This window comes from Stenella coeruleoalba, assembly GCF_951394435.1.
Source record: "Stenella coeruleoalba genome assembly, chromosome: 5".
Lineage (NCBI taxonomy): Eukaryota > Metazoa > Chordata > Mammalia > Artiodactyla > Delphinidae > Stenella > Stenella coeruleoalba.
The window spans coordinates 10,739,466-10,765,621 of NC_137150.1; the positions used below are offsets into that span (position 1 = coordinate 10,739,466).

Genomic DNA, 26,156 nt, shown 5'->3' on the forward strand with positions numbered 1-26,156 from the left:
AGATATAAAACTGTCTGTGTTCATAGATGTCATCATCATCTAGGTAGAAAATCTAAAAGAATTGACCAAAGAAGGATGTGGAGCAGTGGGAACTCTTAGTCATTGCTGGTTGGAATGCAGCGTGGTACAGCCACTTCAGAAAACAGTTTGGCAGTTTCATAAAAAACTAAGCATACTCTTAGCGTATGATCCAGTCATCATATTTACCCAAATGAGTTGAAAACTTATGTCCACACAAATACCTGCACGTGGATGTTTATAGCTGCCTCATTCATAAGTTCTAAAACTTGGAAGCAACCAAGAAGTCCTTCAGTAGGTGAATGGATAAATAAACTGTGGTGCATCCAGATAATCGAATATTATACAGCACTAAAAAGAAATGAGCTATCAAGCCATGAAAAGACATGGAGCGGGACTTCCCTGGTGGTCCAGTGGTTAAGACTCCGTGCTCCCAGTGCAGGGGGCCCGGTTTCGATCCCTGGTCAGGGAACTAGATCCTGCGTGCTGCAACTAAAGCTCCCGTATGCTGCAACTAAAAAAAAAATCCCATGTGCCGCAACTAAAGATTCCACATGATGCAACTAAAGATCCCGCATGGTGCAGTGAAGATCTTGCGTACCACAACTAAGACCTGGTACAGCCAAATGAATGAATGAATGAATGAATAAATAAATAAATAAATAAATTCTGATCTTAAAAAAAAAAGACACAGAGAAACCTTAAATGCATACTACGTAGTGGAAGAAGCCAATCTGAAAAGACTACATACTGTATGATTCCAACTATATGACATTCTGGAAAAAAAAAACTTCGGAGACAGTATAAATATGAGGGGTTGGGACTTCCCTGGTGGTCCAGTGGTTTACACTCCACGCTTCCACTGCAGGGGGCGAGGGTTCGATCCCTGGTCAGGGAACTAAGATCTCACGTGCCGCAGCTAAATGAATGCATGAATGAATGAATATGCAAATAAATAAATATGAGGGGTTGGTGTGGGATGGGAATGAATAGGCAGAGCACATAGGATGTTTAGGGCAGTGAAAATACTCTGATACCATAATGATGTATACACGTCATTAAACATTTGTCCAAACCCATAGAATTTACACCACCAAGAGTGAACCCTAAGGTTCTGGACTTTGAGTGATTATGATGCGTTGATGTAGGTTCATTAGTGTAGCAAATGTATCGCTCTGTTGGGGAGTGTTGGTAATGCTGGGGGCTGTGCATGTGTGGGGGTAGAAGGTATATGGGAAGTCTCTATACCCTCAGTTTTGCTGTGAACCTAAAGCTGCTCTTTTAAAATTTCATTAATTAACTAATTAATTAAAATAGATACACAGGAAAAGATGTCTTCTCTCCTGTTGCCGGATTTGTTTGGGGTGAACTAGCTTGAGATGAGCCTTTACACTGGTTATAACGTATAGTTGTAGTTGGAGGCACAGTGGAAAGGTAGAGTTTCTGAGAGACATCTGGATGATGTCATTGAGCTTCTGGATCAACCAACTTTGTCCCTACCCTTTATGAGAGTAGATCTTCTTTATTTTAAAGCCATTTTTAATTGGTGTTTTTCTGTACTTGAAAAATAACATAGGATACAATTAAAGAACTAACTGTAAACATTGTTTGTCCTAAAAGATGGTGCTGCTTTTAACATCTCATTAATACCATATTGAACTAAGAGAATAAAATTTCTCCCTCTTCTCTACCTTCCTTTCCCCCTTCCCCAACTTCCCTACAGCATATTCATGACTGTGTCCTTTTACAAGGATGATTGAGAGGTCATGTAAAATCTTCTTGTCTACTGTCGTCCAGAGTGTTTGTTACTGTCAAAAGCTAAACATGTCAAGTTCCTTTAGGTTTTGATTTGTGCTACTCTTTAATTTTTATCTGTCTTACAAGTTTTGCCTATGAGTTTGATAAATTCAAACCAGTAAATATTTATTGAGCATCCATTTTATTGCTCTGAACTTTTTAAAGTTTGGATTGCATTTGTTGTACTGAAGATTAGGATTTGCAAAGCATCCATGGCCATGTGCGAGGTATATTATTTGGGATGAAGTGTTTTTGTTTTGGCTTTTTAGTTTAACCAGCACAATTAGGTCATTATATTATTTTGAATATAGCTGACTATTGTTGTATATTAATTAGTGAATTGTTGGATATACATTTTCTTAAGTGTTTTTAGAAGTTTTTGGAGTGTAGACATTCATACCTGTGCACTGTCCCTGGTACTTAAATACAGTTGACCCTTGAACAATGTGGGGATAAGGGGCACCAACACCCCACCCAACCTATGCAGCTGAAAATCCATGTATAATTTTTGACCCACCTAAAACTTAATACTGATAGCCTACTGTTGACCAGAACCCTTACCGATAACATGAAGAGTCGATTAACACAGATAATACATGTTATTTTTATTATATACTGTATTATAGTAAACTAGAAAAAAAGAATGCTATTAAGAAAATCATAGGGGGACTTCCCTCGTGGCACAGTGGTTAAGAATCTGCCTGCCAGTGCAGGGGCCATGGGTTCGATCCCTGGTCCAGGATGATCCCACATGCTGTAGAGCAACTAAGCCCGTGTGCCACAACTACTGAGCCTGTGCTCTAGAGCCCGCGAGCCACAACTACTGATCCTGCGTGCCACAACTACTGAAGTCCACGGGCCTAGAGCCCGTGCTCCACAACAAAAGACGCCAGTGCAGTGAGAAGCCCGCGCACTGCAACAAAGAGTAGCCCCCGCTCACTGCAACTAGAGAAAGCCCGTGTGCAGCAACGAAGACCCAACACAGCCAAAAATAAATAAATTTATTTTAAAAAAAAAAGAAAATCATAGGAAGAGAAAATACATTTACAGTACTTTACTGTATTTATCAGTACTGTAAGTTTACATCGTCTGTTTATAGGATGAATCATCTCTTACTACCTACATCAGTATTGTCTTATAATGATACAAAACACTAGATGTTATATGTATTACTAATACTAGACAACAAAAAAGAAAAGATAATATGAAAAAGAAATTCATACTTATTTACAGGTATAACAATTCATGCATTGATACTGAAGCAGCAACGTATGATTGCTTTATGGTAGCCTGGTGTAATCAGTTTCCCGGCAGCCTAGCTTGTACACTAATGAATGAATCATTATAAAAATGATTTATCTGTGTTGACAGGCTGATAACACATTTTCTCCAATTATAAGGGGGGTGGGAGGGGGAGAGGGAGGGGATACTGTATGGTAATTTAATTCTTTGAAAGCAAAGTTATAAAACGAAAAAACTAACATCATTTATATTAAATATCACTCACCTTATGTGCCTGAGTAAGGATAGACTAGTATGTACATATCTTTTATGCATTCATGACATACCTAACTTTTTCTTAGTTTTTTCAGTATATGTAGACTACATGGTTCATCTGCTAGTTTTTCAAATTGTCACAGATTTCCAAAATTTTTCCCAATATATTTATTGAAAAAAATCGGCATGTACATGGACCACGCAGTTCAAACCTATGTTGTTCAGGGCTCAACTGTGTATACAATCCTGGATCTCTGGCTAGTGCAGCTTTTCTAAAGCAGTGGAAGGAGAGATAGCATGCTTATTACCCAATTATTTCTCAGCCGTTCCTTTTGCTTCCTGTGGAATACAGAAAGGGAATATAGAGGGACATCGTTCATAGGCTAATGATAGTTCTGTGCGTAGAAGGAATAAGCTAGATTTCAGTATCCTTAAGTGTGGGGAAGCTCAGCCTGTAGCTCAAATAACTAAGCAGTGTACTTGCTGCAGTTTTGCTTTTTTTTTCAAGATTCCCAGGAGAAGCCACAACTGGCCAAGCTTTGATAAATACTTTTATTTGGTCAGTTGTCAGTATAGCGTTTTGGTGAAGAGCCTGAGTTTGAAAGCAATTTCCTCATCTATTAAGAATAATGCAGGGGCTTCCCTGGTGGTGCAGTGGTTGAGAGTCCGCCTGCCGAGGCAGGGGACATGCCCCAGTCCGGGAAGATCCCATATGCCATGGAGCGGCTGGGCCTGTGAGCCATGGCCACTGAGCCTGCGTGTCCGGAGCCTGTGCTCCGCAGCGGGAGAGGCCACAACAGTGAGAGAGAGGCCCGTGTACCGCAAAAAAAAAAAAAAAAAAGAATAATGCATGCTCAACGGTACAGTAATTTTGCAAAGTAAAACAGATGTGTCAAGTGCTTTATGCAGTGCCTACCGCAAAATAAAGATCTGTGGGTTGCACTCCTTTTCTGAGAAACTCCTCATTCCACATGGTTACTGTAGGAACTGCTGTGTTAATAAAACCTGACTTCTTCAGCTGTTCTCACTTGATTTGTACACATGTGAGCAACTAACCAAAGTCTGGTTGGTCAGAATACTGTTCTGAGGTTTAGAATTAAAAGACTTCCCTTTGGTCTGCTGAAGTTTTAAAAGTAAATCCCGGGATCTCTAATGCTTTGTTTCCTAATGTGAGGAAAATTGTTGTTGGTGAAGGCAAAGAAAAGCAGCTGATGCTGAAGAAACTGAGAAGTAGACAGAGTCCTGAATGTTTCACGTGCTCTTGTGGCCTTGCCACATGCCTTCCTGACCTAAGTTGTAGTTGTTGGTGCTCAATTCCATTAGGTATTCCGGTGTCCTTCTGATAAGTCCGTTTTACCTAAATTGGTTCAATTTAGATTTCTTTTGCTTACACCCAGTAATGCCATCTAAGGTATGTGTTCAATAAATAGTAACTCTTAAGGACAGTGAGAGAAACAGAGACTGTTTACTAGTCAAAATACTTTTTTAAAATGTATTTATTTATTTAATTTTTGGCTGTGTGGGGTCTTAGTTGCGGCATGTGGGATCCTTCATTGGGGACAGACTCTTTGTTGTGGCACAGGTTTCTCTCTAGTTGTGGCGTGTGGGTTTTCCCTTCTGTAGTTGTGGCGCATGGGCTCTGTAGTTTGTGGCACGCCGGCTCTCTGGTTGAGGCGCGCGAGCTCAGTAGTTGTGGAGCACGGGCTTAGTTGCCCCATGTGGGATCTTAGTTCCCCGACCAGGGATTGAACCCGCGTCCCCTGCATTGGAAGGTGGATTCTTTACCACTGGACCACCAGGGAAGTCCCCGAAATACTTTTTACTTACAGTTACATTCCTCTGCTAAATGCAGATGATTTTTCATGTTATAATCTAGAACTTCAAGGTTCCACAGAGGTTCTCAAAGTATTCCTTGGAAAAGAATCATAAACATTTAAGAACTGGTTTTTAATTCATTTATGTATAGTTGTTTGTACCCAGAGATTTGGGTAGTTGTCTGTCAGAGGCTATTCTAGAATGTACTGTGTTCTGGGACCCCAAAATCAATATAGGAGTCTTCTACAAGCTATACAGTACATTAGAATATTATTGATTCATGGCGGGTTTTCTTCATTAACATTTAAATTTGTTTAAACCTCTGTAGTGCCTGTGTGGTATGTAACTTTAAGCCAGGTGCTATGTGGGTATAAAATTGACTCTTTGCTTCCTCCAGATACTTATTACCTAATTATGAAACCATGACATAAGCCCAAAGTTGAGCAATAACAAGAATGCCATCTGTATGGTACAAATGATAATGTTGTAATAGAAGCACAGGATAGAGAGACCCCAGTGTACTGACATGCTCCTGAAGACTTTGTGACAGAGATGAAATTTGAGCTGGACCATGAAGAGTAGAAGGGATTGGGGCAGGGGAAAGGCATTCTGGGTGAAGGGAAGAAAGGTGAAAGATGAAAATGTGCTATTATTCATTCTATTAGTAGAGATTAACTGGTTTCAGCTATAGGTTAGTACTTTTGAACATCAGGTTAACGAGGGAGAGTGGACTTGATTGGTGATGATGTCAGCCACTAAAAGTGATGGAGCTTTTGATTTAATGAATGTGAAATTGCCTTCAAGTTTGATCTGCTAGCACGTAAACCCGTTGGATCTCTGTGATTTGAGGATGAGAGGATAAGTTTGGAGGATGGTAGTGAATTTAAAAATAAAAACTAAAAGCACAATCTAAGGATTTTTCCAGATAGCTGTAAGTGTACAGAGTGTCACTTCCATGCCAAAGTATGCTAGGGTTCTCTTATTTGAAGCATCTCAGACATCCGCCAACACCCTACAGAACTATATCCCCAAAGCCAAGGTTCACCGTGGGGTTTCTCTGAGTGCAGGCTGTTGAGGACAACCAGCCATCATAACTTACTTTATGAAGGGATCAAGACAAGAATGGATCTGATAAACCCTAGCTAAGTTCAGCTGAGTTCTATGGACCAGAAGCTGAGCATTGAAAGATGATACCCAGATACTCAACAGGGAAGTTTCAGTCTGATAGCAGTAGAAATAAAAGAAAAAGTAAAAATGATGGGGCAGAAAAGAGAGTGACCCTCATGGGAAAGTAAATTTGGAAAATAGAGAAAAGAAAGAAAAGCTACTTAGAAAATTATAAGAAATTGATAAGAAAAAGTGAAGTCAGACCACAGAATGTTTTGAGGGAGAATGATTAGTTTTAAGCAGACAGCGGTTAAATAGATAGTGGAGCCTTGTAGATAGAGTCTGTATAATAAGTTAACATCACACACCTGGAGCTCAGCTGCCAGTGCTTCAATCCTGATTCTGCCAATTCCACATGATCTTGAGTGAATTCCTTAAACTTTTCTGTGATTTGATTTCCTTATATGTATTCACTTCCTTAACCTTGTGAGGTAAAGTTCTTAGAGCAGTCGTAGCATAAAGCAAGCTCTGTGATATTGGTGTTACTCTTCTTCCTGGTTACAGCTGATATACACGAATGCTTCAGTACCTGGAGTAGGGCAGAATTGCGGAATTGAGTCATTGTTGTGAAGGTTGTAGTTGAATCCGTATACATAGATGAATTCTTACTCTAAGTATTTCTTCTTGTACAGATGTTCTGTCTCTCTTTCAATTTATCATTTCTAACTTTTCACTTCTCTGTTTTCCTACCTTATAGGCTTCCTCTTATTCCAACCTGATCCTAGAATCTGCTTTAAGTTAAAGCTTCCACAGAAAATGTTGAGAATGTATAAGTGCAGTTTGAGTTTGCAGGTTTGACGCAAGGCATATCCTGTTAGATCTAATAGCTCTTTTCCTGGGCTGTGCTTGGGATATACCATAGATTCCCTTCTTTCTCACAGACTCATTCCCTAGGTTGTCTAACCTTGCTTGACTCTGTTTCGCTGTTTCTGGAGTTTGCCATAGTACAACATAAAAACTAAAGGATGTTTCTGAACACTTTTTAAAAACTTTATTTTGAAGAAATTATAGATACTCCAGAATTACAGAAATGGTACAGAGAGGATCTTGTGTTTCTATCAACCAGATTCCTCCTATGATGACATCTTACAGTGCATTATCAAAAACAGGAAGTTGATACTGGCATAGTACAACTAATTAGACCACATACCTTTCTTGGGTTTCACCAGTTTTTGCATGCACTCATATGGGGGAGGAGGAGAGGAGTGATGGTAACATCTCTGTGTATAATTCTTTGACATTTTGTCACATGTGTAGATTTGTATAACCGCCAACATGTTCAAGATGCAGAGCTATTGCATCACCACAAACGAACTCCCTCATGTTCCAATCACTTGTGTGTAATGCACCAGTCTACCATTAGCCTGTGGCCCAACCTCAAAGTGGTTAGCAATCACTGGTCTCCTTTAATATGTGTCCTTTTCCCATCTTTCAGAATAATCACTTATAAGCACTAAAGCTATTTTTCAGTTTGCTTTTATTTGGGGAGGGTGAATAATTTTTTGTAGTCCTAATCATATGCACAAATATCTTTTCAGGGCACCACATGAGAACTGTAAGAAAAATATTTATTTCAGTGGATATAATCAAAAGCTGTGTGATCAAATGAGTTAAATTTTTTGTTTGAGTCTGTTGTGTGTATTTCATAATTCTAGTTGGGATTGTTCTAGAATACAACATGGAGGTATGGTTTCTTTAAAAACCGACTTAATATCTAAGAAACATTTTCTTTTTTTAATGGGCACCTGGACTTGTGAAATGCCTGGTATGGGAAATTACTGAAATGCTTTTCAGCTGATTGAAATGTTATTTTTAATTTTTTAATTTTACTTTTTGAAACATGGTAATAACTCCATATGGTACCAAAGGCCACAAATGGTGAAGAATAACTCTCACACTTCAAACTCTAGTGTCAGAGTTCTTTACCCAGAGGCAATCACTGTATCTTGAGTATACAAGATATCCTTGAGTATCCTTCCGAAGATGTTTTATGCATGTTCAATCCTAGGAGTGTGTAGAACCTTTAGCATATAATTGTTTCGAGGCTGCGTTTTTCATTTAACACTGTGCTTTAGAGATGTTCCATTGATAAGGAACATGAGGGTCTGCTTGTTATTTTAAATTGAAAACATAGTGCGATATTGGGTTGGCCAAAAGGTTCATTTGGTTTTTTCCGTAAGATGGCTCTAGCAGCACTTAGTTGTCTTTAACTTCATTCAAAACAGTTTCGTTAGATTGTATGTGACAGCTGTCATATCAGCGTGCATTCAAAAAAAGGCTTAGCAAAATTGATGAATTTTTGTGTAGCCATTTTAATATTGAAGATGGAAGAAAGAAAGCAACATTTTACATATTACACTTTATTATTTCAAGAAATGTAAAACCGCAACTGAAATGCACAAAAAGATTTGTGCAGGGTGTGGAGAAGGTGCTATGACGGATTGAATGTGTCAAAAGTGGTTTGCAAAGTTTCGTGCTGGAGATTTCTCACTGGATGATGCTCCACGGTCGGGTAGACCAGTTGAAGTTGATAGTGATCAAATCGAAACAATAATTGAGAACAATCAACATTATACCACGCGGGAGATAGCCAACATACTCAGAATATCCAAACCAGGCATTGCAGTCATCATTTGCACCAGCTTGGTTGTGTGAATCGCTTTAATGCTTGGGTTCCACATAAGTTAAGTGAAAAAAACCTTCTGGACCATATTTCCCTATGCGATTCTCTACTGAAACGTAATGAAAACATTCCATTTTTAAAACAAACTGTGATGGGCGATGAAAAGCGGGTACCGTACAACAATGTGGAATGGAAGAGATTGTGGGGCAAGTGAAATGAACCACCACCAACCACACCAAAGGCCGGGCTTCATCCAAAGAAGGTGATGTGTATATGGTGGGATTGGAAGGGAGTTCTCTATTATGAACTCCTTCCGGAAAACCAAATGATTAATTCCAAAAAGTACTGCTCCCAATTAGACCAGCTGAAAGCAGCACTTGACAAAAAGCGTCCAGAATTAGTCAACAGAAAATGCATAATCTTCCATCAGGATATTGCAAGACCGCACGTTTCTTTGATGACCAGGCAAAAACTGTTACAGCTTGGCTGGGAAGTTCTGATTCATCCGCCGTATTCACCAGACATTGCACGGTCCGATTTCCATTTATTTCGGTGTCTACCAAATTCGCTTAATGGAAAAAATTTCAGTTCTCTGGAAGACTGTAAAAGGCATCTGGAACAGTTCTTTGGTCAAAAAGATGAAAAGTTTTGGGAAGATGGATTTACAAAGTTGCCTGAAAAATGGCAGAAGGTAGTGGAAGAGAACGGTGAATCATTGTTCAATAAAGTTCTTGGTGAAAATGAAAAACCGTCTTTTATTTTTACTTAAAAAAACACTTAAAAAGGCACTTTTTGGCCCACCCAGTATTATGATTTATAATAGGAAATATACATTTGGTCTTTGTTTCTAGCATAGAAAAACCTTTGGCATTTCCTATGAGGAGAGCAACAGTGCCTTTTTTTATGTTAATGAGATGACTTTTGGAAAGCCCCTAAGGGTGGGAGCCCTTGCCTTTGGAGTCAACCATGTGATTAGAGGGTTAGAACTTTTAGTCCCACCCCCAATCTCTGATCTCTGTGGGGGGTGGGGGGGCGAGGGTGGGGGCTGGAGATTGAGTTCAGTTGCCAGAGGTCAGTGATTTAATCAAACATACCTGTGTAGTAGGACCTCCTAAAAACCCAAAAGGAGGGAGTTCAGGGAGCTTCCAGGTTGGTGACCCAGAAATGCTTACACGTTCCACCGTGTCAGGTCCCACACTCTGTGAGGATGGAAGCTCCTTTGTTTGGGATCCCGCCCTGTGTTTCTCTTCATCTGACTGTTGATTCGTCTCTTCCAGTATCCTCTGTAATAAACTGGTAATCTAGTGAGTAAACTGCTTTCCTGGGTCCTGTGAGCCACTCTAGCAAATTGATCAAACCCAAGGAGGCGGTCCGGGGAACCTCGATTTGTAGCCAGTCAGTCAGAGGACCAGTAACAACCTGGACTTGCTCTTGACCTCTGAGGTGGGGTGGGGCCCCCTTCTTGTAGGACTGAACCCTTAACTTGTGGCACCTGATGCTGTCCCCTGGTAGGTGGTGTCAGAATTGTGTTGAGTTGTAGGACGACCAGCTGGTGTTGGAACTTTGCTTGGATGTGTGGGGAAAACCACCCCCCCCACACACTTTGGAATTGGATTCAGAGCCCTTACATATTATTTCACAATGTGGATGTGCAGCTCAAAGACCTCTCATCTGAAAAATGTTCATAACTGGTAGTGATAAGCTGATCAAAGTCTGACAGAAGGAAGCATTTTAAATGATCTTTAAGCATTTTGCTGCAACAGTGTGTATTTTCCAGCCGTTAAAAAAAATACTGGTCCAAGGCTTTTTGGAGTCCACTGACAGTTCAATGTTACCTTCCTTGCATAGACCATACCCACAGTGCGTTATCTTTAATTCCCATTTTGGGTTTCTTTAAGTGATGTGAGAATTTAGATACCTAAGAATCAAACTGAGGGCAAAACTTCTCCATATCTTAACTGTTTGCCTTAGTGTTTCAGTTGTCTTGGCCACACCCAATTCAACAGTACTTTTTTTCATAGCTTGCCTTTATTGAGTCTTTATATAGTATTCAACCTACTGATCATAGAAGCAATTTGCATTTTTCATTCCTATTTCATCAGTTTAAGTAATATTTTTAAAATTTACATAAATGATTGCAGGTGCAGTTGGCACAAGCAGTTGTGGTAACAAACACGTCTTACCCTGGTAAACATATACCCAGTGGTAGGAGCGAGCATGCAGTGTCTTGGTTGTGGTGGTCTATTAGTCAAAACACATGGTGTGGGCTTCCCTGGTGACGCAGTGGTTGAGAGTCTGCCTGCCCGTGCAGGGGACACGGGTTCGTGCCCCAGTCCGGGAGGATGCCATGTGCTGCAGAGCGGCTGGGCCCGTGAGCCATGGCTGCTGCGCCTGGGTGTCCGGAGCATGTGCTCCGCAGCAGGAGAGGCCACAGCAGTGAGAGGCCTGCGTACCACACACACACACACACACACACACACACACACACACACAAAACACATGGTGTGCCAAATTCACCATTAGTTTTACTCAGGAAACAGAAAATATGATTAATCATGTGATTCAGTTAAATGAAGGTTGGTTAAGAGCTGCTTGTGTTTCATAATTTTAAATAACCACTTCCTTATTGATGGGCATTGAAATTGTTTTCGGCATTTTGCTTCCTATATGATCAGTAAATATACTTAAGTTTTGTTTGCACACACATAGCAATACCTTTATCTTAAAAAAAAAATGCCTTGAAGGGGAATTCAGTGTGTATAAGGGAATAGTTATTTTTTCATTCTAATAAATTTTGTTAAAGGGAATCTTAAATGTTTTATTGCATGATTTTCAATATTTAATTGTAGTAAAGTAAAATATGATAGGTAAAGTTTTTTCTTTTAAAATTAACCAATTTATTCCTTAGTTTTTCCTTTCTCCAAATCAAATTAAAGAAAAAAGAAAGTTCATGAGTCATAAAATAATAGATAATAGTATTTAAGGCATTGAGTCATAGAATTCCAGACATCTCTCACACATAAATGACTCACTTTCTGTGTGTGCTGTGTATGTGGTTTATACTGTGGAATAGATGTGTTCCTCAATTTGAGTGGGTCTGTTCATATTTAAACAGTAGGGAAGTTTGATGTGTTAGTGATTAACAGTGAAAAGCCTTAAGCCAAGGATCTTTTTATTAAATTGACTAAGTTAGGACTCAGCTTTGAATAAAGCCTGATATTTAGTGGTTCTGTGTTAGCTGTTTCAATGACAGTTTGTTCAGTAATTTCTATGCAAACCATTTGTTTGATGGGGTATGTATTAGAATAAAAAACATGGTCTTGTGGAAATTAGTTGGGGTTCGAGAGACAGGAACTCTTCGCTTATTAAAAACATTAATAACGACTATACCAACTATTTTAAGAACAAAAACAGTATCACAAATATATTAAAATTATATGAAGAAATGTATGTAGAGCCAGTTATAATTGTGTTACACATATCTTTCTAATTCCTTTATATACTACAGCTAAACCTTTTTGGAATTGCCTGTGAATATTTTTAACCCTCTTTTTTTTTTTTTTTTTTTTTTGTGGTATGCGGGCCTCTCACTGTTGTGGCCTCTCCCTTTGCGGAGCACAGGCTCCGGACGCGCAGGCTCAGCGGCCATGGCTCACGGGCCCAGCCGCTCCGCGGCATGTGGGATCTTCCTGGACCAGGGCACGAACCGGTGTCCCTTGCATCGGCAGGCGGACTCTCAACCACTGCACCACCAGGGAAGCCCTAACCCCTCTTTTGACTAGCAGTTTTTTTCCTAATTTATTCTCATTGGCCTAACTATCTTTTCTTTGCATAATTGGGGTTTTGATTGCCAAACTGGAAAATTATTATGACGTGAAAATTTTCATTTTTTTAAATCTTGAAAGTTATAATGTTATCTTAATACAAGAGACCCCAAAACACAATACCTATTTAAATAAGAATTTTATTTCTCTTAATAGTCTAGAAGTTAGTGGTCCAGCTCTTTGTTGGTGGGGCAGCTGTGCTCTACAAGATGATTCAGTACGTTTTGCTTAACAGACTTGTAGGATATTGGCCTGCCTCTGCATGGTCAAAGCCGATACAGTTGCACATGTGCCTTCTAGCCTGAGGGAAGTGGGAAAGTTTTAGTCTAGCTCTGGATTGGTGTCTTTTAGGTTGAAGATGACCTGAAAGTTGTGCCTTTACTTCCACTCACGTACCATTGGTCCACACTAAGTAACAAAACTTCAAGGCATGCTAGGAGTCTATCCTCTTGCTGGTGGGTAAATAACCAGGTAAAACTTTATTCCTATGGACAAAGGGGAAAACGGATAATGGAAAACAACTAATAATCTGGCTCAAAAGCCAGTATCTAAAAAATTGGATGTAAATTTCAAACTGAATATTTCTAAATGAATAGCTTTCTCAGATACAGCCAAGTCAGCAACACTGTTGTAACTTTAGATGAAGTGTAATGTGAATTGAATCCCTGAATGTGACATTACCGTAAGATCTTGCTTCTCAAACTGGAGGACATTGTTGTTTGAGGGGGGAAGTACACACAGCCATGCACTTAGATGTAGCTTCTCTTCCTGGAGGAAGATTTAGAAGACTATGCATAGGATAGGAATATATTTTAGAGCTAAAAACGAAATTGGCAGGACCTTTAAGAAAAAGCTTAGGATTATTTTAAGGGATAATTTCAGATCCCCAGAGATATTTTCTATTTTTGCCACTATAGTCCTGTGGAAACATTTTGATAAGCAAACTTTTTTGTTTGTTAGGGTTTGTTTTAGTTAGATCAACAATTCTAAACTATGTAAAATTGTGGAAATATATTGGGGGGGTGGGCAAGTAGTATGAAGTAAAGGAAATTTTCTTGTGTATACAAGCAGCATAGGCATCTTTATTCAAAGAAAGTCTTAAGTTATTTCTTTGTCATCTTAGATTTTTCTTTTATTCTTTGCTGCATTTTATACAATTCTTTTAAGGCCAAAATATATTTTTTAGGCTCTTCTTCTCCTTGCAGAGAAATAATGGGACTTGCAGACTACACTAGAGTTGTGGGAGTAGTAAGCTGTAGTTAATAATGGCTTTTCTTCATTTAAAGTATATTAAAATTAACTTTATATTAAAACTTATGTTCCATCTTTCCTTCTTATCACAGGACAATGAAAAGAGAACTCCACTGCATGCTGCTGCCTATCTTGGAGATGCAGAAATCATTGAATTGCTTATTTTATCTGGTATGGTAAGCTCTGTTTAAGAGCACATAATGCACATTTTGGTCATATTTAATATTTATTAAACCTCAATGACTATTTCTTCATACTTGTTAAACAACCTGAAACTTATTTGTTCATTCTAGAAGTAATGATCTCATATCATGTCCCAGGTACTGTTTTAGTGCTTAGAGTACATTGGAAAACAAGTCACTGCCTTGCGGAGCATATACTCTAAAGAAAAACAGGCTACAAATACAAGTAAATTTTACAGTATGTTAGAAGGAGATAAGTGCTATGGAAAAATGAAAAAGTAGACCAGAATACAGTCAGCCCTCTGTTTTCATGGGTTCTGAATCCATGGATTCAAACAGCCACAGATCAAAAATATTTGGAAAAAATTCCAGAGTGTTCCAGAAGGCAGAATTTGAATTTACCATGCACTGGCAACTATTTACATAGCATTTAAATTGTATTAGGTATTATAAGTAATCTAGAGATAATTTAAAGTATACAGAAGAATATGCATAGGTTATATGCAAATACTATGCCATTTTATATAAGAGCTTTGAGCATCTGTAGATTCTGATATCCACAGTGGGTCCTGGAACCAATCCCTTGCAAATGCTGAGGGACAGCTGTAATGGAGTGGGATGAGAATTATATAAGTTGGGTATTATATGGAGTAGTCATACAAGGCCTCATTGACCTCAGAGTTGCTGGGAGATGATAATAGTTCTCCAACGAGGAGGTGATAGTAGCTTGGAGCTAGTACAGCATTGGAGGGGTTTAGGAAAGATGTGATTGTAGATATATTTTGAAAATGATGCCAGCAAGATTTATGTCTTTAAATAGCTTGTGTCTAATTCTTTTTGAGGGCCTGTAAAATATATTTTAGGAAATTGTACTTTATTTTTAAATTTCTTCTAACCTGTTCAAGACCTTACAATATGAAATAATGGTAAAACTGTGTCCTATAGAATAGCACCTATGGTGGTCAGACTTCTTGCAGTCCTAAAACAGGCAATCAAAGGGAGTTTAGAAATAATTTTGTTGTATCCAGATGATCGTAAGTGATATTTATTGAAAAAGGATGCCTATGTTTGAATTGTGCTTATGTTGCCAGATTGCACAGATATATGCATAATGCAATTGGAGAGATAGTATCATTCCTTTGATATTTGGGAGAAGGAGCACTGAGAGAAATTTTGAGTGAAAATCCTCTTAAATAGTAGCCTGAATAGAATTTTGCCATTATAAATTAATAACGTTTTTTAAATGTGGTTTTTATAACAAATTGCATGATCTTATAGAATTACAGTCACTTATGGACCAAGCTAATATTCTTATATTAGTTTCTTTATGAATAACTTTATCACTGACATACTTCCTTGAAGATGTCTGTTCCTCTATGGATGCTAGCTCACTAGTTTTCAGCTGAAATTTACTAGAGGTAAGAACTGAGGAGGTTCAAGAGAAAAATAATGCTTCCTCTTAATTGAGGCATATTCTGCTTTAATAATATATCCAGGACCAGATGGCTTCACAGGTGAATTCTACCAAACATTTAAAGAAGAGTTAATACCTATCTTTCTCAAACTGTTCCAAAATTTGAAGAGGAAGGAATGCTTCCAACCTCATTTGAGGTCAGCATTACCCTGATACCAAAATCAGAAAAAGACACTACAATAAAAGGAAGTTACACCCCAATTTCCCAGATGAACATAGATGCAAAAATCTTTAATAAAATATTAATAAACTAAATTCAACAATACGTTAAAAGGATCATACCTCATGATCAAGTGGAATTTATTACAGGGATGCAAGGATGGTTCAGCTTCCACAAATCAATCAATGTGATACACGCCTTAACAAAATGAGGCTAAAAATCATATGATCATCTCAATAGATGTAGAAAGAGCATTTGACAAAATTCAACACCTACTCATGGTAAAAACTCTGAACAAAGTAAGTATAGAGGGACTATACCTCAACATAATAAAGTCCATATATGGCAAGCCCACAGCAAACATACTTAAAGCTGAAAAGCTGAAACCTTTTCCTCTGAAATCAGGGGCATGGTGAGAATACCCAGTCTGATCACTTTTTCAGCAGTCCTAGAAGTCCTAGCCATAGCAGTTAGGCAAGAAAAATAAATTAAAAGTGTTCAGATTGGAAAGGAAGAAGTAAACTGTCTCTTTTTGCAGGTGACTTATTACATATAGAAAACTATAAAGACTCCATCAAAAAACTATTAGAAATGATAAACAATTTTAGTAAAGTTGCAGGATCCAAAATCAATATACAAAAATCTGTGTGCTTGTATATACTAATAACTATCAGAAAGAGAAATTAATAAAATAGTTCCATTTATGATTGCATCAAAAAGAGTAAAATACCTAGGAATAAATTTAACCAAGGAAGTGAAAGAGCTGTACACTGAAAACTATAAGACATTGATGAAAGAAATTGAGGAAGGCACAAAGAAATGGAAAGATATTCCGTGCTTGTGGATTGGAAGAATTAATATTGTTAAAATGTCCATACTACCCAAAGCAACCTACAGGTTCAGTGCAATCCCTGTCAAAATTCCAGTGGCATTTTTCACAGAAGTAGAATAAAACAATCCTAAAATATGTATGGAACCACAAAGACCCAAGTAGCCAAAGCATTCTTGAGAAAGAACATTAAAACTGGAGCTTCCTGATTTTTAAACTGTATTACAGAGCTGTAATAATCAAAACAGTATAGTATTGGCATAAAAACAGACACAGAGATCAGTGGAACAAAAGAGAGCCCCAAAATAAACTTGTGCATGTTGTGATCGATTAAGGCAAAGGAGCTAAGAATAGACAATGGTGAAAGGACCATCTCTTCAATAAATGGTGGTGGGAAAACTGGGCAACTATCTTACACCATACACAAAAATCAACTCAAAATGGGTTAAAGACTTGAACATAAGACCCCAAATCATAAAACTCATAGAAGAAAACATACAAGGTAAGCTCCTTGGACTCAGTCTTGGCGATGATATTTTAGATTTGACACTAAAAACAAAGAAAACAAAATCAGATATAACAAGTGGGACTATATCAAACAACAAAGCTTCTTTCTGCATAGCAAAGGAAACCAACAAAATGAAAAGGCAACCTACAGAATAGGAGAAAGTAATGTGCAAATTATATATCTAATAAGGGATTGATATCCAAAATATATAAAGAACTCATATAACTCAGTAGCAAAAAACAGACAAACCAATCTGGTTAAAAGTCAGCCAGAGGGACTGAATACACATTTTTCCAAAGAAGACAGAGATATGGCCAAAGGTACATGAAAAAGTGCTCCACATCACTAATCATCAGGGAAGTGCAAAGCAAAACCACAATGAGATACCACCTCATACTTGTTAGAATGGCTATCATTAAAAAAAAGAAACAAGCATTAACAAGTATTAGTAGGGATGTAGAGAAAAGGAAAACCCCTGTTGGTGGGAATATAAATTGGTATAGCCACCGCGGAAAACAGTATGGAGGTTCCTCAAAAAATTAAAAATAGAACTGCCATATATGATCCAGCAAACCCACTTCTGTGTGTATATCCAAAGGAAACAAAATTACCATCTCAAAGAGATACAGGCATGTTCATTGCAGCATTATTCACAATAGCCAAGACATGGAAACAACCTAAATGTATGTCAATGGATGAATAAAGATGATGTGGTAAATGCATACATTGAAATATTATTTGGCTGTAAAAAAAGAAGCAAATCCTGCCATTTGCAGCAATATGGATGGACCTTGAGGGCATTATGCTAAATGAAATAAGTCAGAGAAAGACAAATAATTCATAATCTCACTTACATGTGGAATCTACAAAAACCAAATTGATAGAAACAGAGAATAGATTGGTTGTTGCCAGAGGTAGACAAGTGGGGGGTGGAGGAAATGAGTAAAGGTGGTCAAATGGTACAAACTTCTAGTTATAAGATAGTTCTGGGGATGCAAGCTTAAAAGTCTCATCACAAGAAAAAAATTTTAACTATGTGAGGTGATGGATGTTAACTTATTGTAGTAATCATTTCTATATTATATGTCATATCATTTTGCTCTACATCTTAAACTAATATAATGTTATATGTTAATTATATAATAAAACTGGGGGGAAAATAATGATCACCCAGAACAGTAGTCTTCAAACAGTATATGTACACTCTTGAGGTTCTGTAGTGGTGTTTCACGGGTTCTGCTTAAATTTGGTTTGAATGCCATGGTTGTTGAGGCCCAAGTTATACACTAATTTACATACCCCGATTTCAAAATAGCCTTATAATTGTATTGAATGAATTTTTAGTAAGTTATAAATTAGAATTGAAACTAAGTGTTTTACCTGATAATTCCCTAAAGAAGAGAATTAAATACATGAACGGGAAAGTAGACAACAACATTAGGCTAATTTGTTTGTAATTAGTAATGAAAATTGTTACTGAAAAGTCTAGGGTAGACTGTTCTTACCCTTCATGTTAGTTACCAATGACATGTTACAATAGTAATTAGGTTAACTTTAGTGTAATCTTAAGAAAATTAAGCAATGTGAAATAATAATCTCCATTTAGCTCTTGCATTATACAAAAGTCATGGTATGCTCCAATAAGAACACACAATAAATTACTATAATTTCATATTATAAAAACTACTTTGGTATCCATGGCAAGGAATAAATAGTTCCTAAAATATTTCTCTAAAACGAAAAGTGAAGAATATAAAGAAATTGATCGTTCCTTAGAGCCGTGTACTTCGATGTTCATGGATGTTTATGTTTCAGGTTTTGGTGGTTTTCTGATTTACTGTGGTGAGAAGTTAGGAAGTAACGTTTTGTAATTTGTTTCACTCTTGTGTTTCCATTGTCAAGAATTACGACGTTACAGTTTAATTTGTAATCATAATTCCCGCTGTTTTATCACACACACTCTGTCCTTATTCATAGCTTCTCTATTCCCAGGTTTTAAAATTTTGATGTCTCTTGGTTAAATAGACCTCATCATCAAGTAGTTTTTGTTTTTATATTTTCTGTAAGAGCTCATGGATATTGTATTCTGTGGTATCTTATTTATTTTGGACCATTTCTTTTTTTTTATTTAGTTGAAGGGTAGATAAGCTAGTTATAAAATTCTCAATTTATGCTTTTTCCTTTCAATATTGTAGATGTTACTCCACTGTCTTCTAGCGAGTGAAAGTCTTGAATTGAGCTCCTCTCTGCTTACATTCCATCCCCCCATTACACTTTCCACCACCATAGTCCATTCTCTTCTGCCTGGATGCCTGTAGGATTCAATTCTTTATCCCTGAAATTCATGCTAACTTTCCTAGGCTAAATCTCTTGATTCTTTTTGCTAGGGCATTATGTGAATGTACACTTTTAGTGTTGAAATTCGGATTTTTATTTCATTTATATCTTTCATTGCATCTTTACATGTTTTATTTCCGTGTGTTTTTCTGTCAGTAAATTTTTGTGCAGTGTGTTTTGCTACTAAAATGGATATCCTTCATCTGTCTTTATCAGCTATTTTCTGATTGTAATTTTGTCTTTAAATTTAGTTTTAAGTTATTTCCTTTTACCTATCCTTCATTCATTCAACAAATATTTAATGAGCCTGGCTGCATAGCAGGTACCATTCTAGGTGCTGTGGTAGAGCAGTGAATAAAATAAATGAAGTCCCAGCCTTTATGGAGTTTATGTTTTAATGGGGGAGATAGTAGCAAGTTAATATATAGTTTGTCATGTGTTGATAATTGCTATGGAAAAATTAAAGGAATGGTATGTTGGGTGGGGATCAGTTGCTATTTTGTGTTGGGTTATCAGGAAAGGATTCAGTGACATTGGAGGAGATAAGCAAATATGGAAGCGAGCCTTGCATATGGTGCAGATGTTTACTGGAAATTAAGAGATTAGCAAGAACAAACACCGTGAGGTGTAGCATGTTTGGAAGCAAGTGAAAAAAGCAGTAGGAGGTAAAGCAGAGGTTGGGGGTGTTCCAGGTAAATACTTGCTTTGGCCCTTAAAGTGATGTGGAAAACCAATGGGGAGTTTTAGGTGGAGGGACAGAGGCTGACCTAGTTTTTTAAAGATTCACTCTGGCTGTGGCTTCAGATTCTTGACTGTGTTGTAAGACATGTCTGCTCTGCTTTTTGTTGTTTCTAGGCTTTTATCTTTGATTGCTTTATTTTCCTTTTCTCTTTCCTGATCTGCCAGCTCTCATCTCTTTGCATTGTTTTACCTCTTTCTTGGAGCTTTTCTTTGAGGTCTCTGTTCAGAACTTAATTTCTCTGAAGTTGTGTATAAAGAGTAGTTCACAAATTCTTCCTCTCCTTTCCTGGGATAATTTCTTTCAAATATATTTACCTATTAACTGTATTCTGCTCAGTTTACTCTGCTTTTGTATATTTTTGCTCTAGTCCTGTGCTGAATCCTTTAAGGTTTTTTTTTTTTTTTTTTTTTTTTTTGGCCACACCATGCAGCTTGTGGGATCTTAGTTCCCCTACCAGGGATTGAACCCGGGCTGTTAGCAGTGAAAGCGTGGAGTCCTAACCACTGGACTGCCATTATATATCATTGAGGAATATGCTTTTTCCAGAACATCTGTTTGGAGTAGGGAGGGGCAAAAAACGCCTCATAGATTAACTGTGTGGTTTCCTTTACTCATAGAACTACCTGTTAGATCTGTGGGAAAGAACTACAAGACAGAGCTGCCAAGTAAACTATGAAAAACCTGACAAACTTTTTATCTTAAGTATTGGCATATCCCAATGATCTGTACTGTTCTAAGGTGCGATGGCTTAGGAGTGAATATGATTTGAACCTAATACATTTTTAGAGGGTGTCAAATTCAGAACCAGGCAGATCCATCACCTGACCCTAAACACGGTCCTAAAGTAAATTGCTTGAGGAAATTGGATCCCAAAGATTACAGGTGGGGAATTTTGAAGTGTGTCCATATTTCATTGGAGATCAAAGAAGCCTAACTAAAAGAATTGTGGGCTGACTCACATGATAGCTTCTTTTTGAAAAGGCTGTTTTATCTTGAAGATTATGAGTTTGGAGGAACTAAGGTGATTGGCAGTGGAAAGAATCAGAACATTCGAAATTCCTTAAAAATTTATTGATTAAAATAACTTTGTGTTACACATAATTAAAAAAAAAACCTTTAAAAAATAAATAATGAAGATTCTTGCTTGATCTCTCCTCTAGCACAGCCTTACCTTGTTCTTCTGTGTTATAAAGGGAGAGTCTCCTGTGGATGACCTCTAGATCATCTAAAAGGGTGTTAGATAGGGATTCTAGGACACAAACAGTGGAGAGAAGGGGGCAAAAGGACATTCACACAAACACACTCTTTTAGTCGAATTGGTAGCCTTCCTGAAGAAACTTCACTTGATGTCCATGATGCATTTTTAAGATTCATGGATGAGGGGTATAACTTTTGACATGTTATATGTAATCAAACAAGTGAATCCTTCCGTAGAATCTATATAGTAACACTAGAGTCTAGTAGAATTACTCTTACAATTATTATTGAATGGAGCAAAGTAATTGGAAGCAGTGAGTGCTTACTATATCTCAAGTACTGTGTTAAATTTAGCTTTTTCATTTATGACCTCATTTTATCCTCAACTCTGAAGGTATTATTATAGATAAAGGAAGCGAAAGCATTTAGAGATGTGATAACTGGCTGAAAGTTATACTGCTAATAAAAGCTAGAGCCAGCATAGTAAGTCAGACCCAGGCTATCTGACTGTGGAGTTCAGGCTATCTGACTCTTAACTCTGCTGCAGTCTGAACTGTGCTCCCCTCTACACTCTACCCACCCCCATCTACTTAGCATTTAGTAAAATTTGTATAGAAAATAACTTTTGTTGAAGAACTTCTGTTTTAAGGACTAAATTTACTGGCTGCCTAAATATAGATATTTTTATGGGAGCTATTCGTGTAATGCTTATATTTTTCAAACATAGGTTTACCAGTACCTCAGGCTGTTTATAGCATGTGTTAGGTGGTTAAATAATGTGTTGTATTAATCATTTAATTGGCCTTTTATAGAAAATAAAGTTCTTAATAAGGAAATATGTATACTGTGTTTCTGGTAATAAGAATTAGACCTAAAGTGTGTGACGTTTGAAAGACTGCAGTGTTGGTATATAAGTTTACTAGGGCTGCCATCACAAATTACTACAAGATGAGTGGCTTAAACAACAAAATTTATTTTCTCACAGTTCTGGAAGCTGGAAGTACAAGATCAAGGTGTTGGCAGAGTCAGTTTCTTCTGAAAGCTGTGAGAGAAGGATCTGTTCTAGGACTTTCTCCTTGGCTTGTAGATGACCGCCTTCTTGTGTCTTCCATCGGTACATGTCTATGTCCAAATTTCTAATGCTTATAAGGATCCAGTCATATTGCATTAGGGCCCATGCTAAAAAAAAAAACACCTCATTTTAACTTAATTACCTCTGTGAAGACCCTGAGGTGCTGGGGTTAGGACTTCAGCATATGAATTTGGTGGTGGGGACACAGTTCAACCGACAATATCTATATATCCATAACACCCTCTTAAATGATACAGTGCACTAGCTTGGTGGTAGGGGGGGTGGTCTAGCATCACAGGTGGAAAAGTGGAAATGTACTTGCTTTTTGCTCATTCTTCTCCCAACCTGAAAACGGAATCTGAAGCTTTTGCCACTGATTTTGGTAGACAGCCAAAGGAAAGCATTATTTCCAGTTTGGGAAGAGTGCTAAAAGTACTTGGCTCCTGGCCCAGCTCACTGTATAGGGACTATCTCCTCTGTGGCTTAGGAGCAGAGAAAAAAACTATGCTCTGCAAACAGAAGTTTTAGAAAATTATTAGTGGGACTATAATTATTACAAACAAATAGGAAAATAGAAATAATTTTAATAGCATTAAATCTCAGGTGCTTCGCCTAGATCAGAGGCTGATAGACTTTTTATGTGAAGGGTCATACAGACACACTGGCAACTACTCATCTCTACTCCTGTGATGCGAAAGCTACTTATTTAACACGTAAGTGAATAGGTGTAGCTATGTTGCAGTAAAACTTTATTTAAAAATAGGTGGCTGGCAGTCTGTGGGCTGTAATTTGAAGATCCCTGGCATTGATTATAAAGATATTATCTTACCTATTTAATGTTAAAGTAAGGCAAGGTATTTAATAAGCATGAAATAACTTATTCTGAGTATTTCAAAATAGGGTAGAATATTATCACTGGAAATGGATCGTAGAGATCATTTACCACAGCTCTTATTTTACTGATAACTGAGGTTCAAAAATCAAAGAATTGGCAGATCTTGGTGAGTGATCAGATTAGGGAGAAAGCAGGTGAATTAGTCTTCTTGCGGAATGAGACCTAGAGTCACATGGGACACTTGTGATTTGGTGCCTGACTTTGTAGAGCTCAGAAACAGGTGCTCCCTGTGTTCTTTTAACCTGGGGCCTAGCCTCCCTTGAGAGAGAGAGAGACAGAGACGTGCATGGGCATGCACACACAAGGATTATTATTACCAAAATGAAGGCGTAGGCATATGAGGAGCAGTCCCAGGTCACACAGCCTGCTGGTTACAGAGCCATTATTAGATCACAGGTCTTACTCCTGGGCTCCATCCGCTGACCCCTGACTGCCTCCTCATATGTCCAGACCTCTCTTCAGCTACATTGCTGGCAAGAGCCCAGGCTAGACTGATAAAAGTGAACCAGATTTTTTTATTTTTTAAAATTACTTTCGTTTTATCTCTAAATGTAGTAGACATGTATCTAATTTTGGAAGAAATTTTACCTTAAATATGTTTTTTCTTTTAAAAAGCTATTGTTTCAGAATATATTTTATATGTGTGAATTAGTAAATGAAAAGATTGGGTGAAAGGAAGAAGGTTATCTGGATTTTTCTGTATAATCTAACTGTGGTATCAAATGGATACAACCAAGCTGTTTGGATGACCCTGCAGTTGATTTTTGCTTGCTTGTTTTCTTTTTGCTTTTAACGTATTGGAAATCTGATCACATCTCTGTTCTGGAAAGGTGAATCCAAATTCAGATATTTGATGAGACGTAGGTTCTGGCTGCTTGTTCTTCTTCAGGGAAAGCTCAGTTGATGTACATTTGATAGATTTGTGGGTGAAAGGGAGTCTAGTAAAGACAGTCTTTGATTTATACAGTGGGGCATAACAACCTTGGGTTTTTCTAGATACGCTGCTAGCACTCAGGAGGCTTTCTTTGGGTGTCAGTTTGCAGTGGTCATCAGTGACATCATCCGCAAATTGCTGTCTTGTCTGCAGCTTCCACAGCAGTGCTTCTCCTACCACAGGGTCTCCCGGTAGGCTGACTGCAGCAATTGAGATGGCGCTGCTATTTTATGTTCTTTCCTGTTTTAATGATTAGGAAATAGTAAAGAAATTAATCTTTTCTTGAGAGAAACTTAAGTCTTGTGACTTAAGATCATCCTTTGGAATCACAAATATTATACTCTGCCAGGTAGAGAGCCTGTGATGATGCTACTGGAGCTGTTACATTTGGTTTTATTTCTCTCTAGGAAGACTATTTTGTGTTTTCAGTGGATAGGATTTCTTTCTTTTCCTGCCCTCCCTCCCTCCCTCTTCGTTCTCTCCCTCCCCATCTTCCCCTTTCCCACTCTCTCCCCTTCCCCCTAGGTCTGTTCCCCTCCCCCTCTTCCTCCTCTCTGTCTCCCTCCATCCCCCGCCTCTCTCTCCCTCTCCCCTCCCCATCTCCTTCTCTCTCTCCCTCCCCTCTCCTTCTCTTTTTCCTGTCTTCATCTTCTTTGTGGCTAGTTTTCAGCTGTTGGATTAGTTACTTTACTCTGGAAATGTCTTTTCCATTACTGGAATTACTTTGTAGTGTGTATATGAATATGTAGCTAATTTTGGAGCTCTGTGTGGAACAGAAGTCTGGTTACCTTCAGAGAGCTCACATGAGATGAGCTCTGGTAGCCTGGACGTCTGATGTGCACTGCCATGTTTATTGTTCTTAAGCCATTTTTCATTGTGCAGCCAACTGCTGCTCTTATAATGGACCTTGCTATGCCATGTTCGTCTGTTAATATATAAGGCACATACTAATTTACCCATGTGGGCAGGGGAGATATTTGTTGTATTGTGTCCTTAGAGATAGCTCAACCATTACTCACATACTTGACCTTTAATTTCCAAGGCATTAAAATATCTGATTAGTGTTACTAGAAGATGACTTAACACAAGTGTCTTCTGAGATAGGATATGATTAGATGTCTAAAATTCCATTGTGCTGATCTTCCTGCAGTTAAGTATCTTTAGAATCTTTAAAAAAGAGCAAGCCAAATTTTTTATCAAGTTGTCTACTAGTTGCAAGTGGCAGCATGATGTGTCCTCGTTAAGCCACTAGTGGATTATTTGTTATAGTCACTCATGTTTTTGATAAAATTATCTTTGAATTTTTTATTAAAAGAGAAAGAAAGATGATTTAATTAATTAGTTAATTATTGTAACTTAAAATGGAAGAATGAAGCAAGCAGGTTTTTTACTTTGGGCTGCCAAATGCACCATAAATATTAGATTTTCTTCCTTCAGTTGTATATCTGATAACCCATTTCCAAAAGAAAGACAGACTCTCTTCACCCTCTTCCTGCTTTCCAATTTTTTCTTTGCACTTGAAGCCAAATTCTTGGAGTGTTTTTTCATGACCACTCCTTTCATTTCATTTCCTCTTCAGTACATTTCACTTTTTGAACATGTAGTATTTCAGTGTCATTTCCGAATTAAAATATACACACCTTTAAAGGTATACAGCTTACAGCGCAGTTGCCTTTCTACCCTAGTTCCCCATCACATCATCCAATTCTTATTGCCCCCCACCACCAATGCAAACACATAGGCAACCGCTGTTCTTAATGTCTTAGCTTTCCTCCAGGGTTTCCTTTTGCAAATGTAAATATAGATACTTAACTCTTCCTTTTTCTATGTGAAA

At 37.8% G+C, this 26,156-nt stretch overlaps 1 protein-coding gene across 7 annotated transcripts in view; it reads left to right on the forward strand.

Moving 5' to 3' along the window:
• ANKRD28 (ankyrin repeat domain 28) overlaps positions 1 to 26,156 on the forward strand; it is a 186,740-nt gene that overhangs the window by 90,931 nt on the left and 69,653 nt on the right. For 6 of the 7 annotated variants that reach the window (XM_079923329.1, XM_079923328.1, XM_079923331.1 and 3 more), the window contains one exon: positions 14,085 to 14,163. In XM_079923329.1, the coding sequence (XP_079779455.1) occupies positions 14,085 to 14,163 (79 nt within the window). Of the gene's footprint in view, positions 1 to 14,084; positions 14,164 to 18,405; positions 22,536 to 26,156 lie in introns of those variants that run through there. The other variant, XM_079923327.1, reaches the window with a different exon arrangement.